Source organism: Labrus bergylta, chromosome 19 (assembly GCF_963930695.1).
Source record: "Labrus bergylta chromosome 19, fLabBer1.1, whole genome shotgun sequence".
NCBI classification, from domain to species: Eukaryota; Metazoa; Chordata; class Actinopteri; order Labriformes; family Labridae; genus Labrus; species Labrus bergylta.
In genome coordinates, this window is record NC_089213.1 from 15,569,710 (window position 1) to 15,588,898 (window position 19,189).

General features: G+C 41.5%; 1 protein-coding gene across 6 annotated transcripts in view; it reads right to left on the reverse strand.

Moving 5' to 3' along the window:
* Positions 1-19,189, reverse strand: part of adgrb2 (adhesion G protein-coupled receptor B2) — a 229,502-nt gene that overhangs the window by 60,528 nt on the left and 149,785 nt on the right. For all 6 annotated transcript variants that reach the window (XM_065947887.1, XM_065947888.1, XM_065947893.1 and 3 more), the window contains 2 exons: positions 18,074-18,117; positions 1,746-1,872 (listed from right to left, as the gene is read on the reverse strand). In XM_065947887.1, the coding sequence (XP_065803959.1) occupies positions 1,746-1,872; positions 18,074-18,117 (171 nt within the window). The remainder of the gene's footprint in view (positions 1-1,745; positions 1,873-18,073; positions 18,118-19,189) is intronic.

A 19,189-nucleotide genomic window follows, 5' to 3' on the forward strand; every position in this document is an offset into this window, starting at 1 on the left:
GGACCACCCGAGCAGCACATGAACGCAGCGTTACTTCTTGTGCAACCAGCAGCCAACAAGTTCCATTTATATTCCATTAGACCTCACCATTAAGGTTCGTCTTGAATTAGAAAACAACTATAAGACGGCATAAAACGAAGCCAGAATAAAGATGAAGAGAACATGCTGTAAAGTAATAAAGCCACAGCGCCTTCTTTATGACATGTTTTTTTTACCCCCATATTTGGTAAGAAGAAGAAGATATACTTCATTAATCCAAAGAGGGAATATTCAGTTTCACACTCTGTTGCTGAACATGCTACACACACATTGGTTGAAATACACACACAATGCACAAAAAGGATCCTATGGACATGAACAAATGGAGAGATGTCAGAGTGAGGGGGCTGCCCACATCGAGCACTCTTGAGCTGGTTGGGGGATTCGGCGCCTTGCTCAAGAGCACCTCGGTAGTGCTCAGGAAGGGGACTCATTCTTAATGAAAGTTTGTGGCGAAATGGAAAATCAGAGGAACCTTGAGTTTTATATGGAAGCACTGTTTTTCTCTGAAAAGGTTACACAGGGATAGATGTCCACACCAGCCTGCAGCTCTTTATCGCAGCGACACTGTTTGTTAATGTATTATTACTGAGCACAGACAACATATCCCTTCCATCTCTCTGCCCCACTCACTCTTGCTCTCGCTTTCCGCCAGCTGAGACCAGTCTGCCTTTTTTTTTTTTTTTTTTTTTTTCTGTGTTTGGTTGAACATTTCCTCCCAGAAAAATCCGCCATTCTTCACAATCACTTTCCATTTGTGTGACACCTGGAGTTACCCTCCAGTGCTTACCAGGGATCTGCTTTACTGGCTCCATTTTCTAAACCAAAGACAATCACACAGACACACACTCACAGGAACAAACACAGAAAAACTTCTACAGAGTCCTGTGCGTGAAAACAAACCGCAGCTCCTTTCACTCCCTCATTATTTAACACGCTGTCCTTGTGGGCATTAAGTGCAGAGTGAGCATTGAGGAAATCTAGCAGACAAGCTAAAAGGGAAGGTGTTATGACCGTCACAGTCAAGGAGAATAAAGTGAGGAGTGAAGGTGTTAATAAGATGAAAAGGAGAGTGAAAGATGTGTAAAAAGCAACAAGTCAAGGAGGAGGAGAATAAGACGGTGATGAGATGGCAAACCAATGGAAAAGGTGGACTAAGAGCTGTCGGGTCATCAGATGTCCATTAGCGCCATTCAGGAGAGTGGGTCAATTTTTCCGAACAGGCATTATTACCCTGCACCGCTCTAAAGCCGCCTTTAATCATGTCAAACACACACTGCGAGCCCGCGTGGACTATTTATAGGAGCGCAGGTTATGTGCTGCAGGCAGAAAAATCACACACAGACACAAAAACAAAATCTCTTCCTATCTTCTGATTGAAGTCACTCGCCGAACATCCCGACCTCCTGTGAGTTAAAAGCTGAACAAGACAAAAGGAGCTTAATGCGGAGAGTGACAGCCGATCAGCGTATAATTAGACAAGCAAAGAGATGCTGGCACAAACAAAGTTAGAAGTGACAGCGCTCTTCAGTCGGCAGCTGTTTTTCTTTCTTGCTAAGTGATGCAGGTAAAGTAAGAAATCTTCCCAGCAACACTACAGAAAACAAGCACCTATACCGGTCCAGTCATCAGCCTCCTGACCTGCTCCATAGTACGAGTTACCTTGTTGCCCACAGAGTTCATCAGGCTGTGCACAAGTGACTCACCGGGTCTTTAGCTTGCTGCGCTAACAGGGCGTAGGTGGAAATCCTGCTGCACCGGCATTTGGTGTGGACGGTGGTAGACGTTTGCGTTTCGCAGCCTTCTGTGCCCCAGTTTTCTGCGCCAGCTTCCCTGGAGGAGGAGGTGGGGGAGAAAGGCGATGGAGGGGAGGGGGGGTGCACAGGGGACATAAGCAGCATCTGTGAGACAATTACGCACAACAAACTTGTCACATGACGAAACACGCATTGAAGAAGTTCCATCTCGAAAGGGGGATTAAACGAGGTACAAGATTTAGAGCTATTGGACCTCATTCACCAGATGTTCTAATAAATAATATTCTTTTTTCTTTTCTTTTTTCACCCACTTAAAGGGTTTTCAAGAAGATTTTGATGTTCAACACAGTTGTCTTATCTTGGATTTGTTCTGAGGTTGGAACAAACAAACATTCAACAGCATAGTGGTGCACACTGGAGTGCTGATGTGCTTCTGCAAAATGTTGGTTTTTGTGGGTTTTTTTTTTATGGTTCTGCATGCTGTTTAAGCGCCTCTTATCTCTGCTGATTGTGTCATGTAAAATGTACAAGCAGTGTTTATATTCCCCCCCCCCACAAATCTCATCCTGTCTTCTTTTAACCTTTAAATGATTCCCTCATTGAGAAGCTTTGCTGTGGAAAAAAACAAGTCTGTTTTGGCAGCATGATGTTAATCACTCTGTCTTTGACACCTACCCCTCCAAAGCAGTTTCAGTTATCCAAATTAACTATATTTAAAAAAGTGTGTCTTTATTCCGATGGGCTGGTTGGCCTTTGTGGCTCGTATAGAGGAGCTTATATTCATTTTAATCTGTTTCCTTTACAACTAAAAAAAAGCCTTACAGGGGCTTTAAAATACAACAAAACATGATTAAAATGGAGGTAACTTTCATTTAAACGACACAGTGTTTGTTCTAAACTGCAAAAGTGAATGTTAAATCTAAAATAAATGACAAGCACTCTGGTTGTAATTTAAAAAATGATGAAAAGAGATCACATATTCGCAACCACAAATGCCTTAACAAACACAATGTTGAAATGACAAATCTTTCACGTTGCATTTTATTATTTGTTTTTTTACAGCTTTTCAGAAGAATTGTACTTTCAAATCACATTATTTCTCAGGTCTGTTTTCTGTGTCTCGCCCTTGCTTCGTATCAGATTTGAAACCATAATATTTTATTTCATCTGATGGCGTCCTTTCACTCTGATGACATACAGTAGCTCTTCTCTTGTAAAATAAATCAGCCTGTTTGTTGTTCCAATTCCACCAGCGCCACCATCCTGCATTCCCTTCTTCTTTCCACTTCTCTTTTCGACCCTGTGTGCATGCCTCGCAGTCTCGTGCCCTTTTATGGGCGTTGAGCCAATATTGAAAAAACTGGCACAAGCTAACGCACAAGCAAATGGCATTCATCAATTAGAGAATTAAAAGTACAAACAATTCCTTGGAATTCTCTTTCAAACTTCCTTCATTAAAAAAAAAAAAAAGAATCTATGTAAGGTATTGGTGAATGCTGCCCATTCCTCACCAGAAATCTCACCAGATTCACTCCTCTACAGGTTTAAGATGCAGAGATCACCACTCACACACCCCGACAGGCTCATTTATTCTGCTGCCAATGTCACCCTCTCTTCTTCCTGAGGCCGTATTTAGCAACGTTAAACACTCTCTTTCTGATCTTTTCTTTCTTTTCTTCCATCTCCCTTTTCCTGGAAGAACACTCTTGGAGCCTCGGGTAGCCTCGGCTAACACCAAACAAAGACCAATGCGGCTTAAACGCTGGATGGGGGATTATTCAGCACTAAATGGTCAATTGCCTTGACACGCAACACGTAACTGAGGAAGGAACCGAGTGCCAAGGAGCCCATACAATAGAGCCTTGAACGTTTTATTGTTCGACATCTTTCTTCTTCCCCTTTATTTTTCCCCAACCGTTCTTCCACGTCCCACTAAATGCATTAAATCGTAGGTTGAGTGAGGAGGTCGATCAATACGATTCTAAATGAACTAATTACTCCAGCAGCTCACACTACACATTAACCTTACATTTAACCCGGGACATCCTTCTATCCTAGCCACCAGAGACAGGTGGAGGAGGGGGGGGTTAAAGATACAGCTGTAGAGATGCTCCGATTGGGTCAAGAAGGTCAACTTCACGAGCGGCGGACAAAAAGGCGGCAAGAGACACCAACTTTTTCAATTAGCCCTGTGATCCAACATGAGTGCACTCTTTTTTTCTGCTGATGGAAAAAAAACAAAACATTTTTTCTTTCCTTGTTGTTTCAAGTGGCTGTTACGAAAAAAAAAAAAAAAAAAAAAAAGAAGCCACATGTCACATACTGTTGCGTACCAATTAGGATTATGTAACACTTGAATTTGAATCTGAGGACATTTGTGGGATGTTTGGTCAAATCTGGAAAATAAACCCACACACCCACAGTGTCGTGATGAAGCAGATTTGTATATTTTTTTTTTTCTTTGTGAAACTCCTCATAAATAACACCTACAAATGCTTTTCAAACTTTACTTATGAATATTAATTGCAATATTGGAGCACAAAGGGCATTAGGAAAAGTGAAATCCATGGAAAAGCAGTAAAAAGTGTGATTTGTATGACAAATAGACATTTTGTCTTTGTGTTTAGCCAGGCCAGATTACACAACAACTTCACTATAAAGCCTCTGGGTGCAAGCTTAGGTGCTTCTACTGTAAACCTTCAATAACTACAAACTAACTTATCAGTGTGGAGACCTCAGGGAGGTACGACAAATGGAGCTCATGCAAATTCAAGCAGGAAGACTGGTTATATTCTCTCACACATACATTCCGTTTTCTTCATTCAATTTAGCCACTCCCTCCTGACCACACTCCCTCCATCTCCCTGCTCTGGTGATCAGCTGATTTTTTGGCGTTTACTCTTTGAAGGAATAAACCAACCAGATTCTGCCACAACACCTCTCTCGACCAATCATCCTGCTGCGGTCAAATTTTTCAAAACCTCCTTCTTCCACAGTCAGTCTGTCGTTTCAGTCACCTCCGTTCCAGCTCAGCAGCGTACAGATACAGTGTCAGAAGCCCACTCCTCATCACATCCTGCATCCTTCTATCACCACCACCACCACCAGTGTCCAGCCTCCATAAGGGGGCATCCTATCCTGCTGTTGGCCTCACTACCCCTCTGAGTGCATGAAGTCATCATGACGGAATCTTCATCGAAAAAGACATTGCATATTTATCGTGTCGTAAACTGTCCATTAAATAACTTTAACTCTTCATGAAGTATCTCCTGATTGAAATGACATCTGTGGATGTTTTCCAACAGAATCAAAATGATATTTTTACATTTTGTTCTTTGCTATTCAAAGTGTTTTTTTTTTTGTTTGTTTTTTTTAGAGCAGAAGGGCATGCAGTCATTCTGCAGAGAGCTCAGTATACACTGCTCTTTCACCGCTAATGCTTTAGTGGAGAAAGTAATAACCTCCTCTCAAGCTAATAGCGATGAGCATCCTTAAGATAAGCTGCAGAGTAAATGTAATAGTGTTGACCATACAGCTTACAGACTGCTCTCTATAGGGATTTGCTTGAGATCTGCACTCAAATCACTCGATGCATAGGAATATTGTGGGCTTTGACAGGCAATGTTATAGAGTATATCAGCGTTACGCTAACACCAGGGAGGCTTCGGTGGCCATTTCTCTTTTTGAGACCTGGTAAGCTAGCTCGTTGTTTTGGACATATCTTTTGATATTGTCAGGTAGGCGTGTTTCCTCTGGAGTTGTTCAATGACAGAATCGTGAGGCAGACCGTGGATTATTTTACATTCATTCGGCCGAGGTCAGACAGAACAGCAACAGGGCATGAATGGCCGACAAGCTTTTCATGTCAACAGTCCTGCTTAAAATCTGTTAGCAGGACGTTATAGAGCATATCATCTCCAATGCAAAAATGTTGATTCTCTTTGAGAAATGTTGATGTTCCAGGCCGAGAAGAAGGTGCACATTCCTCTCGCTCCATGTTGATGTTTATTTAACTAGAAGTACTCACAATTACTCAAATTAATTAGTGAATTAAACTTGTTCAAAGTTAAAGAGAACTGAACATCTACGTTATGTGTTCCTTTGATATGATTGGACTTAAGAAGGGACATTTTTTTTTGTTTTGGAACAAAACTCATTCACTCCGGGGGAAGTGAGATTAATGACACCTGGAGTCAATCTGTCACTGAGTGAAGCTCCTCTCTGCAGAGTTTTTTTTGTCACAAGACAAATCCTATGTTAATATTTGACGTAACAGTTTAAAAAGGGAAAGCAAATCACATATTTTGGTATTTTTCATCATTTAATGACACTAAACTTGAGTGAAATCACTAACCTATCGTGAAAGTATACGGTTGAGGATCATCGCAGGTATCTTTCTTGACTGAAATAGGTTAGAACTTTAACAATTGCAAGTTTTTCTGCTTTTATTCTAAAGGCTTGACCATAAAACACGAAGTCTTGCTTGGATGTAACTTGCCAGCTTAGTTTGGCAAAAATCATGAAAAAAGAACGCTTACAGTAAAAGAAAAAAAGGTGATGTATTTCTGCATCTTGACTTCAGGAAGAAAAGAAAATGCAGCGATGTTGTTGTTTCCACTGCCGTCAATCAATTAAAGCAAACATACTGTTAAAGAATACACGAACCACCCAGGATTAACGAGACGCACTAAAATATGTCACTCAAGACTAAATATGCTTCAGCTCTGACAAGGCCACTCGCACAAAGTGAACGTGACGATACATGACGAGAAAGAATCAACATTTATCTTAAAAAAAACTATACGTGAACATGAAGTGCACACAAACAAGCCAATCAATTCATAATGTCAGTAATGAGATGGGAGTAGAATTCCCTGATGACAATCATCTGCACAGTGACACTTCAAAGACTGAGGATCGGAAAACAAGTCACAGAAGTGAAGACAGCTTGACAGGTAGCAACACGGTGCGCAGGGCTGTGCTTTTATGTGTCAGTGTGTGTGTGTGTGTGTGTGTGTGTGTGTGTGTGTGTGTGCGATAAACAAGAATAGATTGACTGACAGAATATGTGCACTTGTTACCTTTCATGAGGAAATCACACTTTGAGGTATTTTTTGCCCGCTTTTTGGGTTACATTTACATGTCTTAATTAAAATTTAAAAAAATAAACATGTACGAGGAATCCACCGAGCCTGCAGTGATTCTGTCGATGTTACTCGCATACATGAATAGGAAACGTGTGAGCTTTTTCTGTGTGAGCTCCCAGGAGAAGTCAAGTAAAAGGATTTACAAATGGTTCCGTTCACACAAGTAATCCACAGCCACATGGACTGCGACAACACATGCATTAACGATTGCGCTAGATGTGCGGATAAAGAGAGGAAATGTTGCGCGCTGATTCATGCATGTTGCTTGACTTTAGAGTACAGTGGACGGACTCGTGAGAACATGCATGCCAGCCGTTTAACTGCCACAAATCAATCACTTAGCCATAGAAAGCCGAGCACATACGCGCGCACACATCGAGTAGATGCCAGTCTGGCTGCAAACAGGAAGTTTGGGTAATGAGAAACTGTCTGACAGCTCACAACAGGGGGTTGATAACGAGCTGGAGATAGCAGCAACACACAAACACACATTATCTGTGACCTCTTTGTTTCCCCCCCCCCCCCCACCCCTCCACCCAATCCAGTTTAGCTGGATTTGATTGCTGTTGTAAAAGACAGCTTGGACTTTTTTTTTTGTTCTATTTAGCCCACAATGTTGGATCAAATCTTTGTTATTGCAGATACACTACCACAGCAACAAAAACGCACTGCTGCTGTGGACCCCGTTGGGCTCATATAGGCATTAGATTATCAGTTGGATACATAACTGTTGTTTTACTTTTGCACTTGAACGGTCCCATCGCTTGCTGCTGCTGCTGCCGACTACTCTTATCGTGGAAAACAGGTACCAGATGTACAAACAGGTGTACAAATCAGTATAGTCAGTTCTTTAGGCTATGGATCCCAAATGTATACTGCAAAGATATCAACCTGGCAGAATCCATACCAAGTGTTAAGACGTGTAAATATACTCAACCGCATCCAGTTTGCTAGCATTGCGATAATCATTACATCTGTTGTTTGGTCTTGGCTTTGATAAGGTATAACATTTTATTTAATGGATGTTTTATTTGGCGCCGTTTTGACGGATAGTTATCCCTAAGTGCACATCGAGATTACACAGTTATATCCGTCCTACCTCGGGCCAAAATCACATATCAAAGCACCAGTTTTCAGCTGGTTATGAAACATACTGAAATAAACATGGATGCCTCTATATAAACTCCTGAAGCAAACCTGACCATTAAGCCTGAAGATGAACTCTTTCTATACAATTATTTTTTAATAACTGCCACCAGGTATGGTGCAGACGAGGATTTTCAAAACAGGCTTGCTTACATATTTCACGGAAAAGCTTCCATCGTTTTTTTCTTTTGGAAGAAATAATGATGAGGCTTTTCATCACAACACTACTTAATAATATACAGGTCAGGGATTATAGAAAATATAAGACGTACTAATTTGTTCACAGGGGTCGGCAAAATTGACGCAAAACAAAAGATTCGTAAATATTCATTCCGTTAAAAAGGGAAGGATTCACGATATGACTGTCATTGAGAATTGCATGACAAACAGTCAGACCATAGTGGTCGTGTAGGAGAAGTCATGTAAACACTTGGGATATATCCTCTGGAGACCACAAAGATCTGTCCAAAAAGTTGCAGTATTTAGCTTTTAGCAGTACCAAAAAAGGTCAGCAAATCTTGAATGTCAGTTGTGTGTAAGGATGATCAATTAACTAAAGTGTTAAAGCAAACCACGCAACAGTTGCAGACTTTTGTGAGAGTGCCCAAATGTTGATCCGACCAACTAAAACTGTCATCCCTAAAGCCACACAATGGCTTAACAAAGTACATCGTGTCAAACATGGACAAAGCAACATATTCTAATGCTTTGTAGTTTGTTTCCTAATTGGTATTATAATGAGGCTGCAGCTGTTAAGTAAAATAGGAAAATACCTCCTTAACAACAGCATAAAATGACCTTTTATGTCCACTGAGAATAAATTGGCACCAACTCTTGACTGAAAGGGCAGCACTATGAAAGCCAATTGCACCCTGTTAAGAAACAAAAAAAGGTTAAACATGCTTTGAATTCTTAAAACTGAAGGGCTTGATGTGGAGGTTTGATGCAGCTGGTAAAGTCAGGGGGATAGGCAAAACCCCTCCATCTGCCTGAAAAGTGATGTGTTGCCAATATCTCTCTCAAAAAAGCAACCTTTTATCCTCAGCAGGCAGAATGACATAACGTCAGGAAAGGAAGAAAGAGGATAGTGTTGGAGATGCAAATTGAGTCTCATTACACAGCAGCTAGAGTACTGTTTGTCGACACGTTTAACTTCTGGTCATTTCGAAACATTTGAAACAGTTTTCCATGGGAAAATGCTGCCCTACTTAACCGTCATCTATGTAATGAGGATTAACATTATCGGCTAATTTTAGCTGCTGGCATACACTGTCAAAACTGATTAACCAGATGACAGCAGTCAAAAAAAAAAAAGTAAAGTCGTAAAATAGTATGCTCTATAGGCCTCATTTTAGTAATCAGATTGTGTTGTAATTATTTGTGTCATCAGTGGTCAGAAGTGCATACAAGCAATGGAAACAACTGAAAATGCAGAAGGAATAAGGCCAAAAGAAAAACGCAAAGAGATGATTAAAGCATTGACGGATGGCAAAATAATTTCACACGCAGATGGGAATCAAAAGCATGAAAACAAGAAGTTGCATCCTCATTACGCAGAGAATACTTTCATCTCAAATTGCCGTGAAAGTGTAAAAGAAGAGATTGGTTTAATATTCAGCGCAGGATGTTCTGAAGCCATTGAGAAGTGCAACAGATTCCGTATAAGCCGATGTTCAGATGTCTTTGTCTGGAAGAGTCCTTATGAATACAGCCTATAGTCTCAAACAGGGGGGATACAGAATGTATACAGAGGGCTGGGATAGAGAGGGTTAGCCGTTAGTTGAGAGGGATTTTGAGGATCATGAACGTAAGAGGCCCCTGAGTGGATGCAATTGCACGAACACCACAAGGTTAGAACTGGTCACTATAGGTCAGCAACAATCATACTCTGGCAGATTAATGTGGGTTGTTTAATCAGCTATGTGTGGACTTTCTCCACCAAGGGCATGATTTTGCCCAAGAAGGCTTGACGGTTTGTGCAATATTTTATCATGTCTCCAGCATTTCTTGACTTTTTTTTTGTTACGGTAAAAGTATTCATGCTTACTGTAAAACAAATCCTGACAAACTGAGGCAGTTGGAAGTCATGCAGCCAGGTTTAACTCCCTTTGATTATTCTAGTACTGACTGAAAAGTAACAATGTCGTATTGGGGGGAAAAAAAAGGTCAGTTGACATCTTATGTATCTGCCTACCTTTAACATAAGTGGAGGTTAATCAGCCTGGAATCCTTTGTATAATGGCCAATAAGCAGCTGTTTTAATTTTCTCCTTGTATGGTTAAGACAAGGTCCTTGAGCCGCTGCAACTAGGTTCTCATTGACTACACAGTAGATCTATTAAGACAGATTCACACAGTGACTTTTTTGTATCATTCAGCAATTATTTGCTTTGATTTAACAGAACAAAACAAAATGTGTTGAGGTAACCTGCCGGCTTCAACTTTTTTGACGTAACTCTGACAGTGTTTCCAAATACTTTCTAAATACAATGTCTTTACTGTGAGAACGTTACATTGTCCAAATTTATGATTTGTTTGATTTAATAAATGCAAATTATGTCGTTGGTCTGGCCAAAAACAGAACATTTAGATTTTGGAGCAAAATCCACCCAAAACCCAGTAAATCTCTTATAATCTAGGGTTAGGGTTAGGATTCTTTCGTGTTGAACTGAGTCTGCTTTAGACTGATAATGGTAAAGTCTGTTCATCCTGTAAAACAGCTTTTTTTCAAATGTCTTATTGTTTTTCATTTCATGGAAAGGACACAGAAGTTTCCCTCATTTCGAATGCTTCCGAGATTACAAGCACAGTAAAAGAAGCAAAACACAACAACACTCAGAATCAGTGACAAAAATCACTGAGATCCTTTAAAAACAGTGCCAGAATCTTCATATTTTAAGAACATAGTCAATAGCAGTAGGATGGTGGTTTCCAGCCTAATGCCTGTGTGAACAGGTCCAATCTAAAAGCCTCTGTTTAGGGTGCCAGGAGTTTAGTCCTATGATGTATAGACCACTGAAAGACATGGGGGAAATTGTGTGCTGTAGAGAATATCTATTTCTGCTGATGGAACCTATTCCATCCCACATTACATCCCGATCACCAGGGAGCTAGAGTACACATTCACCAGAGGCGCCTCATATTGGCCTTTTCCTCTTTATACAGCTTGAAACCACTGAAGTGTATCTTTATATGACACAAATCACCTCTGTTACTCAACCAATCATCGCACCTATTATGAGGGACTGTCCCGCACACATTTATACCTCAGTATTTGCCACGATGTAAGCCTGTGTTTGCATTTCAGTGCACGTGTGCATACATGTATTTGACCCAGATTTTAAGGTGGCATTGAAGCTTAAGTCTCCTTCCGCAGACTGATGTAAAGATGGGTTTTATAAGCACAAGAACATGCTCGGATTATCTTAAGTATGCTGTTAGGTTGATGTGCAAGACTGTACAGCTCATGTTTTAAAATGTTGGCTCTGGTGCGGTATAACTTGCACAAGAAATATAAATCTGGGTGAAAGTTAATGTGCAATGCAGTGATTCAGGGAAAACATCAACACAAAATAAAAAAATAATAAAGTGAGGAGTCGCAACAAGCCAGATAAGCAAACACTTCAGATATAATGATATAGGATGGTGCACACGCTGTTTGTTACCCCATTATTCCTCCTCTACATATTGATTTCTGGCTCACTTAAATACAAATGGAATCTTGAGTAGGTCCGTGATGAAGACAAGGCGACTGTCCTTGCTTAATCCGACTTGTCTTTCTTGTGGTTCCTGTCATGGGAGCTTGTCACTTCCAACTTCTTCCCCGACTCTCGTGTGAGCAGGATGCTTTGTCATTGACCCGCACTGCTCCAATCTGCTCTCTGGCGTGGCCACTGGCTAATTTATAAGCTTCTTTCCCCGAGATTATCTTTCTTCCTGCTATGCAAGCTAGTGTGCGGATGGGAAAAGCAGAGATACAGTATGGGGTTTGTCTGCAGCAACTCGCCTTTCATCCTGACTGTTTGCATCTTGGGTTAACATGGCTCTGAAGTCGACGCTCTCATGCAGAAAATCAATCACTAATTCTGATGCTTAAAAAAAGCACAAATTGTTTTTTTTTTGTGCTTTTGCAAGCTGACAATTGTTACATCTTGAAGAACATTTAGAAACTTTTTGACCATCTTGCACATGACTTAAAGACCTCAAAGGCCCAACAGGAAAACTCATAGTGTCCCATAAAGTACTAACACAGTGCCCTGTCAACCTACTTCCAGCAAGACCAGAGTAAAGAGGATCATGTGCACATAAACAAGATAAGTAAGAGCAACTGTACTTCCCTGCACTGTACATGTTAAGGTCCCTTAAGAGTAGACCTTTGGTGCAAAAACAGCCATGAAACAAAAGCCACAAAACTAAACTAAGATTTGAGATGGTGTAAATTTGACTTACCTATTTGCTCTCAAAATGTGCAGCGGTGGAGTGGTGAGGAGGTTATGTATTCCAGCAGAGACTTCAAATGCTAATCACTACAAACGCTAACATCATCTTTCCCTGGGGGAAACCTCATCACTTCTAAAGGGTATCCCTGACCGTACAGAGAGATACAACGCTCCATTCCACTTTCACTGGTCACATGATGATGCGATCAATAAGAAAAATACATGAAGAGGAAAACCTGGGTCAAGCAGTCCTAGATAGCTTTGAACAAACGCATCACCCAAAGTAAAAAAAAAATTGAGAACTTTACTCAGGTGTCAGCAGCTATTATCCAGAAAGAAATCAAATCTAAAGTTCAGACTCATCCCAACATGTTTCACCTGCTAAAAGCTATTAAAAGTACCCTGAAGTCGCTCATCTTCAACAAAAACCTGAGCAAGAATCCAAGCTTCTGTGTCATCGCGCTCTCTAAGGACTGTTGTGACAGCCGGAGGGAGGGGGGGGGAGGGGGGTGGGGGGGAATGAGCTGAGAGCCCGTCCACGTCCGTGACGCCCGGTGGAGGCAAGAGCCCACATAAGCCCTACCGGCCGACTCCCTCTTGCCGCTCTGACTCGCTGTTTGACACAGTCTTGATCCCTCCTGCTCTGTCAGATGGAAAAGTGGAGCAAAGCCCTATCTGCCCTCCACCTCCTCCCCCTCCCTCTCCTCCTCCTGGTGGCTACACTGTTAAGTGTGTTAGTGTGTGGGTGTTGCTGTGCAAGTGTTGGTCTGTGATAATGGGGAGAAAGACATAGAAATAATAATAAGCTGTGGTTAATTAATACAAGAAATCTCTACCTGAGATCGTGTCACAGAAAAGCCAACAGAAAGCTGTCTCATTCTATGATAAAAGTTACACTAAAGTTCAGTTGTCGTATTTCCATCCATTGTCCATTGGTCTATACCAATTTATCCAGTTCAGGATTGAAGTGAACTGAAGTATCCTGAAGCGTTCAGCCTCTGAGTGTTACTGTGCATACTTCTAAATTTGCTATTTAAGGGTCTGAACGGCAACCACTGACATACTGCAAAAATCCCTTCCAAATGTAAATAAAATGTGTAATGTACAAAGGCATGAGGTATGACACATACCTCAAATGCCTCAAGTGATGTCACTTGAGTTCACATTAATTGGGGCCTAATACTGCAAGAAATATAATAGGTTAGCATACCTTTCATCTCTGCAGGAGGTTAGCTGCTAATTGCTACACAAGCTGCATTAGGCAACACATATATCTTAAACTTAACTGTTGGTGGACATAATGCAGTTTGGGTAATGTAGTGTGCCAGGAAAATGAGTAAGAATTATAAAATGGGTGATGTCCCTGTTTCTGCTGCCCTACTTTAGATCTTTTTTTTTTTTTTTTGAAAGGTCAGTTATAAGTCTGACTTTTATGATTTTAATTCTAAATGAATGCAGTACTCTGAGAATTTAATTGATTCTATGGTTTGAAAGTTAAGCTTTATAAAAGTATTGATAGGAGTATTTTATTGTTGCCATTCATCAACGTGCTTGTTTGTTTCACAGGAGAGCAATAGATGGCATGTAGCACTGCCAATATGAGAATGAAATACACTTGGCTGAGGTCAGGACTTGCCGCTATGCCTTTTTGTGAAATAAATGTGATTACATTTTGGCCAGATTTGTGTCCAGCCAGTTTTTTGGCAGCGTGCAGAATGTGCCTTTTGACTTTTCACTTCATTTAAGGTTGAGACCTGCCAGTGCCAGAGCTGATAGCTGTGCCAGATCAGTCTGAGCTCAAAGCAAGCCTCAATCTACCGTGTCAGATTGAGGATGTTAGAGTGACTTCTCTGCAAACCAGGCCATTATTACTCTGTGGCAGTGATGGGTAGGAGAGGGTGGTGGAGCAGGGTGGGTTGCCTGGGTCTTTTACCACTGATCTCCGATCAGGCTGAGGACCACTGGGGGATTAGAAATAGGATTAAGTGACCCTCAACCCTCTGCAAGCTTACTGCCATGCATCCATCTAGAGCATATATCTATCTGTAACTACTGGGTCAGGTTGTTAAGCTCGCTTTAAAACTAGACTGCTCGATTGCACGCCCGTGATGCATTTGCACATCTGTATGTTTCTTTTCTGCATCTCAGAAATGATATCTAAAAGGCTTTTAGTATTACAATGAATAGATGCAAGCGGAAAGGCAGTTTGTTCAGCAGCTATAAAACCAGTGTAGCACATGTGGGATTGTCACATGTACAATCTAGCAGAGCCACGGTAATGCACCACACATAGGATAAGTGCTCCACTGTACAGCGGGTGTGTGCATGTCAGCAGGGGTTCAGAACAGATTTCCCATGCTGAGGCAGAGTGAGGGTCAAATAATGGAAATGCCTGAGGCAAGGTCAGCCACCATGAACACCAATCATGGTTACTTTCCATGAAACGAAGACAGAGAGCTAGTATGAGGCAACGGAAAGAAATAAAAAAGTGGGACTTAATCAAGATATTTGATGTACAAAACATGAATATTTCCGTTTTTTCTGGTAAAGACAAAAAAAAATTCTCTAAATTTCCCAATTTCCTAACAATTTTGAATATAGTGAAACTTTTACAAAAGCGCGTCATGAGCGCAGTATTTATTCGAGCCGGCAGTGCAGAAATGAATGAGAGTAGGTTGAGGAGACAGGCACACGGGGAAAAGACAGGGAGGGATGGCAAGCGCGGCGATTTGGGTGGGCAGATGGTGCCGACATATGGGCCTGTTAGGGGCAAAATAAATAAATAAACACTCACACATAAATACTGAGATGAACTGTGAGTGCCACAAACTGTTGGCCAACTAAGCCAGCTGAGCGAGAGCGCAAATGGGAGAGAGACAGCTAGCGCTGGAATCGCTCGCAGATTTCCACCGCTGAGAAAAACGCCATGTGCACACAGACCATTGTGATGCAAAGCGTCAGAGATTTGAGCCTCTGTGTGATCCCTAATCTTCATGTAAATGCACACTGCACATGTGCGCATCATTGACATTACAGTGTATCATCTTTGTTTGAATGTAGCTTGCATCTGTGCACTCTAAATATAGCCTCCATATTTCCATAAACGGGTCATAGATTTTGCAGTTTTTTTCCTCCATATCTGAGCTGAACTTCTTTCTCCTGCTGTCTGCTTCAGCTGCTGCCATGTTTGCCTCCCCTCTTGCCTTTGCTATCTATACATTCTCCACCTCTTGCCTGCCTCCTGCTCAACCTCAAAAGCCCAGGGCTCAGTCAGAGAGACAGCCAGGTTGAGAGAGGTGATATCCTCCAGCAAACAAATGGCTGCTTGGTACAACATGTTCTCCGGCCGTATCAACTGCACACCGGCTGCCCAGCTCAAATTTAAGATCTGCAAACGGGGTTGGGATTGTGATACCAAAACTGTACAGCCAACGTGTATGTATGCATGCTTATTGTACACCCATGCAGGTCTTCTTCCCTGTCCTTGTATACTGTGTATATAAACTAAATGTACAAGACAATTTATCCACTGTGATTTTTGCTTCTAATTCCTGGTTTATTTTAATTGAAGCACAGCAGTTGGCTGGGCTTAGCAGGCTGACACTTCCTCCTAACAGCATCTGTGCAACCAAATAGGATGTAGTAATGACTTGAGGCTGTTTACACAGAAGAGGTCAAGTCTCAAAGTGTAAACAACCCACAGAGATCATGAGCAGCATATCCTTGAGCTGAAATGAGCATCACTCCACGATGCTTCTGGGTGGTGAAGACAGCTTCAGTTATTTTCACTGGAACTTTCAGTTTTGCTGCTGGGGTTGGTAAATACGTATGATATTAAAAGAAGAACTCTACAGTTGCATCTTAGTGAGCCTCACAGTAACCTAGGTCCCCATGCAAGAGTGTAAGTCAAAGCAATTTTTGTGTGTTCGTGTGCAAACAGATCACCTAATCCCTGGTAAACACATTTGGATGTTTCACCGCACCCTTCACAGTTTGGAGTATGTTTTGTAGATAGACATCGCTGCCATCTTGCCACTTTACATTCTGTTTGGCTCTCTGCCCTCGCTATGTCTGCGAATTTAATTTGTTTGCAGCTGTAATCTGCCGGCTAGTTAATTGACTTTGCAGAGCTTTGTTCCTCTCCTACCTTGATGGAGAGGGGTAAGTTACAATGTCTTATCCTCTCGCTTTGGCCACTAGAGACTGTACTCCTGGAGCGCTGCATGAAATAATGTGATCTCCGGGGGACAAATGGCCAGAATTCTACTGTCAGTCATCTGATTGTCACCATGGACCGAGAGGCTTTCTCTAATGACCACATGGAAATGTCATTTCTTATTAAAATCCACTCTCTTGTCCAATATTTAACTGTCAAAGTTGTCTGTTAAAATTGGTATTTGGAGACAAATAAAATCCCCCTTTAAAGTGTGGTTATTTCTTTATTTTTGCTGTTATTTAGGCTGCCAAAAAACAGAACTTTAACATTAACTTTCGACAAATTTCATTGTGCCTCTTAAGAGAGTAAATTTGACGCACGACTGGATGCCATTAGCTTCAGGTGAGGAGAGACTGATTCCAGCTTGGTTAAAGTGGCTCTTTTAACAGAGCTCCTCTCTGATTGGCCAATGTCATCAGGTAACATGGGGTTTGGAAAGCCAGCAAACTGTTTGGCCTGTCAAAAAGAACAACTTTCATGATAACATTCTTTTGGCGATATTCAGGTGACACAATGGATTGACTTTCAAAACCACAACTGCGAGATTTCCTTAACGATTCAAAAGTAAAGTATAGCTTTTAGGGGTAAGGGTCTCATCAGTTTAGTTACGCTGGCTTTGGAAGAGGAAATGGGCCATCCAAAGTCAGCTAACATATGGGTCATGTGAATACCTCGGCTGGTGATTGTGAAAGTGTGAATAGAACGTGACCTGGAACCACATGCTGGTGAAATGGAGTGTGCATTTTGTTATTGATGATAAAGCTAATCACTATGTGGGCTAATGGTTAAAACAGGATGATCAATTGTGCTGGTTTACATTATGTAGTTCAGTTATGTGGTTCACTGGATGGTGACAGTACAATGTCAAAGAGTCAGTGGCCTGCTTAGATGATGAATAAAAGAAACCCCATTGGGTAGAAAGTGAGGGTTCAAGTCACTGGTTGGACGGAAATGGACTTCTAGGGATTCAGAAATTGAAAGTGAAATCTCTACTGGTGTTCGTGAAATTGAAATCTTTTAGCGGGGTTAGTGAAGGTAAAGAGGACTGATCCAAAGGGGAAACTTGCTCCTCAAAGGCATTCTGACTGATGATCCTTTTTAAATTCTTCACACCACAGAGAGAATGCTGTTTGTTCTCATTGACTAATTTAATTAACACTTACACTGGAAACTTCATTAGACTGTTTGCGCTTCATTAATAAAATTAATTTGACTGGGCACGAGCACACACGAGATAAACATCAACACACACACACACACACACACTGGCAGACACAAGCATTGCTGCACTGTACCCACACGAGTGTCAGAATCATTTAGAATAACTTACAGGTTGCCATAGTCCCAGACGACGCACTGAGGATCCGATGTACCCTGCAAGATATAAAGGGGGAGGAGGGAGAAGAGAAAAGATAAGCTGTTATTGCCAGTCGAGAGGATGAGTGAGAGCGAGGCAGAGAAGACAGAATAGCTGCTTGCCAGAGGAGAAAGAGTGATGCTGCATGGGCGATGGAGAGAGGTAAACAGACAATGAAAGAGAAGGATTGAGACGGACGTATGGGGGGGGGGAGATGGAGAAAGAGTCATTGTCACAGGACGGAGTATAGTGAATCGCTGCTGCAGCGAAATGAAGGGATGGTGTGTGAGCAGTGAATCGAGAGAGTTAAGAGACGAACGAAAGAAAAGCCATTTCATGGACAATAATACACAGCAAGTTGGGGTCATAAACATCCCTTAGTGGAAAAGCATTCAAATTCCTTCCTTAAGTACAACAAGTGGAAAGTAGTAAAGTTAAAGTAAATAACTATTCAGCAGTAAAATGTGCTTAGTAGAACAAGTAGTTGTTGTGGAGCACAGGCCCTGTTAGCCCGCTTAGTCAAGTACTTAAATACTTAAAATAAATGTATATTTCTTCCAGTACTTCCAAGCATCCTCATAAGTATCCTCGGAATTTATTAAAAACATGTTAAAACCCCCAAAAATGAAGGTCAGACTTGTTGACACAGTCTGACAGCTGCTGATTTGCTCTCAGCTCGCTCTCAATCCATGGACTCGCTGTAAGAGCCAACGAGTCAATGGTTTGGGCTGCAGTGGCAGGTGAATCATCTGGTAATCAAAGCCCAGTCATGCCTGATGCCCAAGGAAGACTCTCCATGACTCAATCAGGGAATCAATCACACGATCGATATCTTTTAACTGGCTCATCACATCTTGTTCCACTGGTGATCCTCTGTGATCCAGGCATTGATTACTTCTAAGGATCGTCTGCGCCCTTTCAACCCGTGTGTCTCATTTGGAAAAAGGACTGGATTGTGATTGGTTTTTAGGGTGAACTCTTTGGTCTGGCTGGTCTGAATTTAAAGACTCTGTTCGCTCATATTCCTTCCGACATCAAAAAAGCATTCTGAGAGTGGAGTCTTTGGACTCAAAATGAAAGTACAACAAC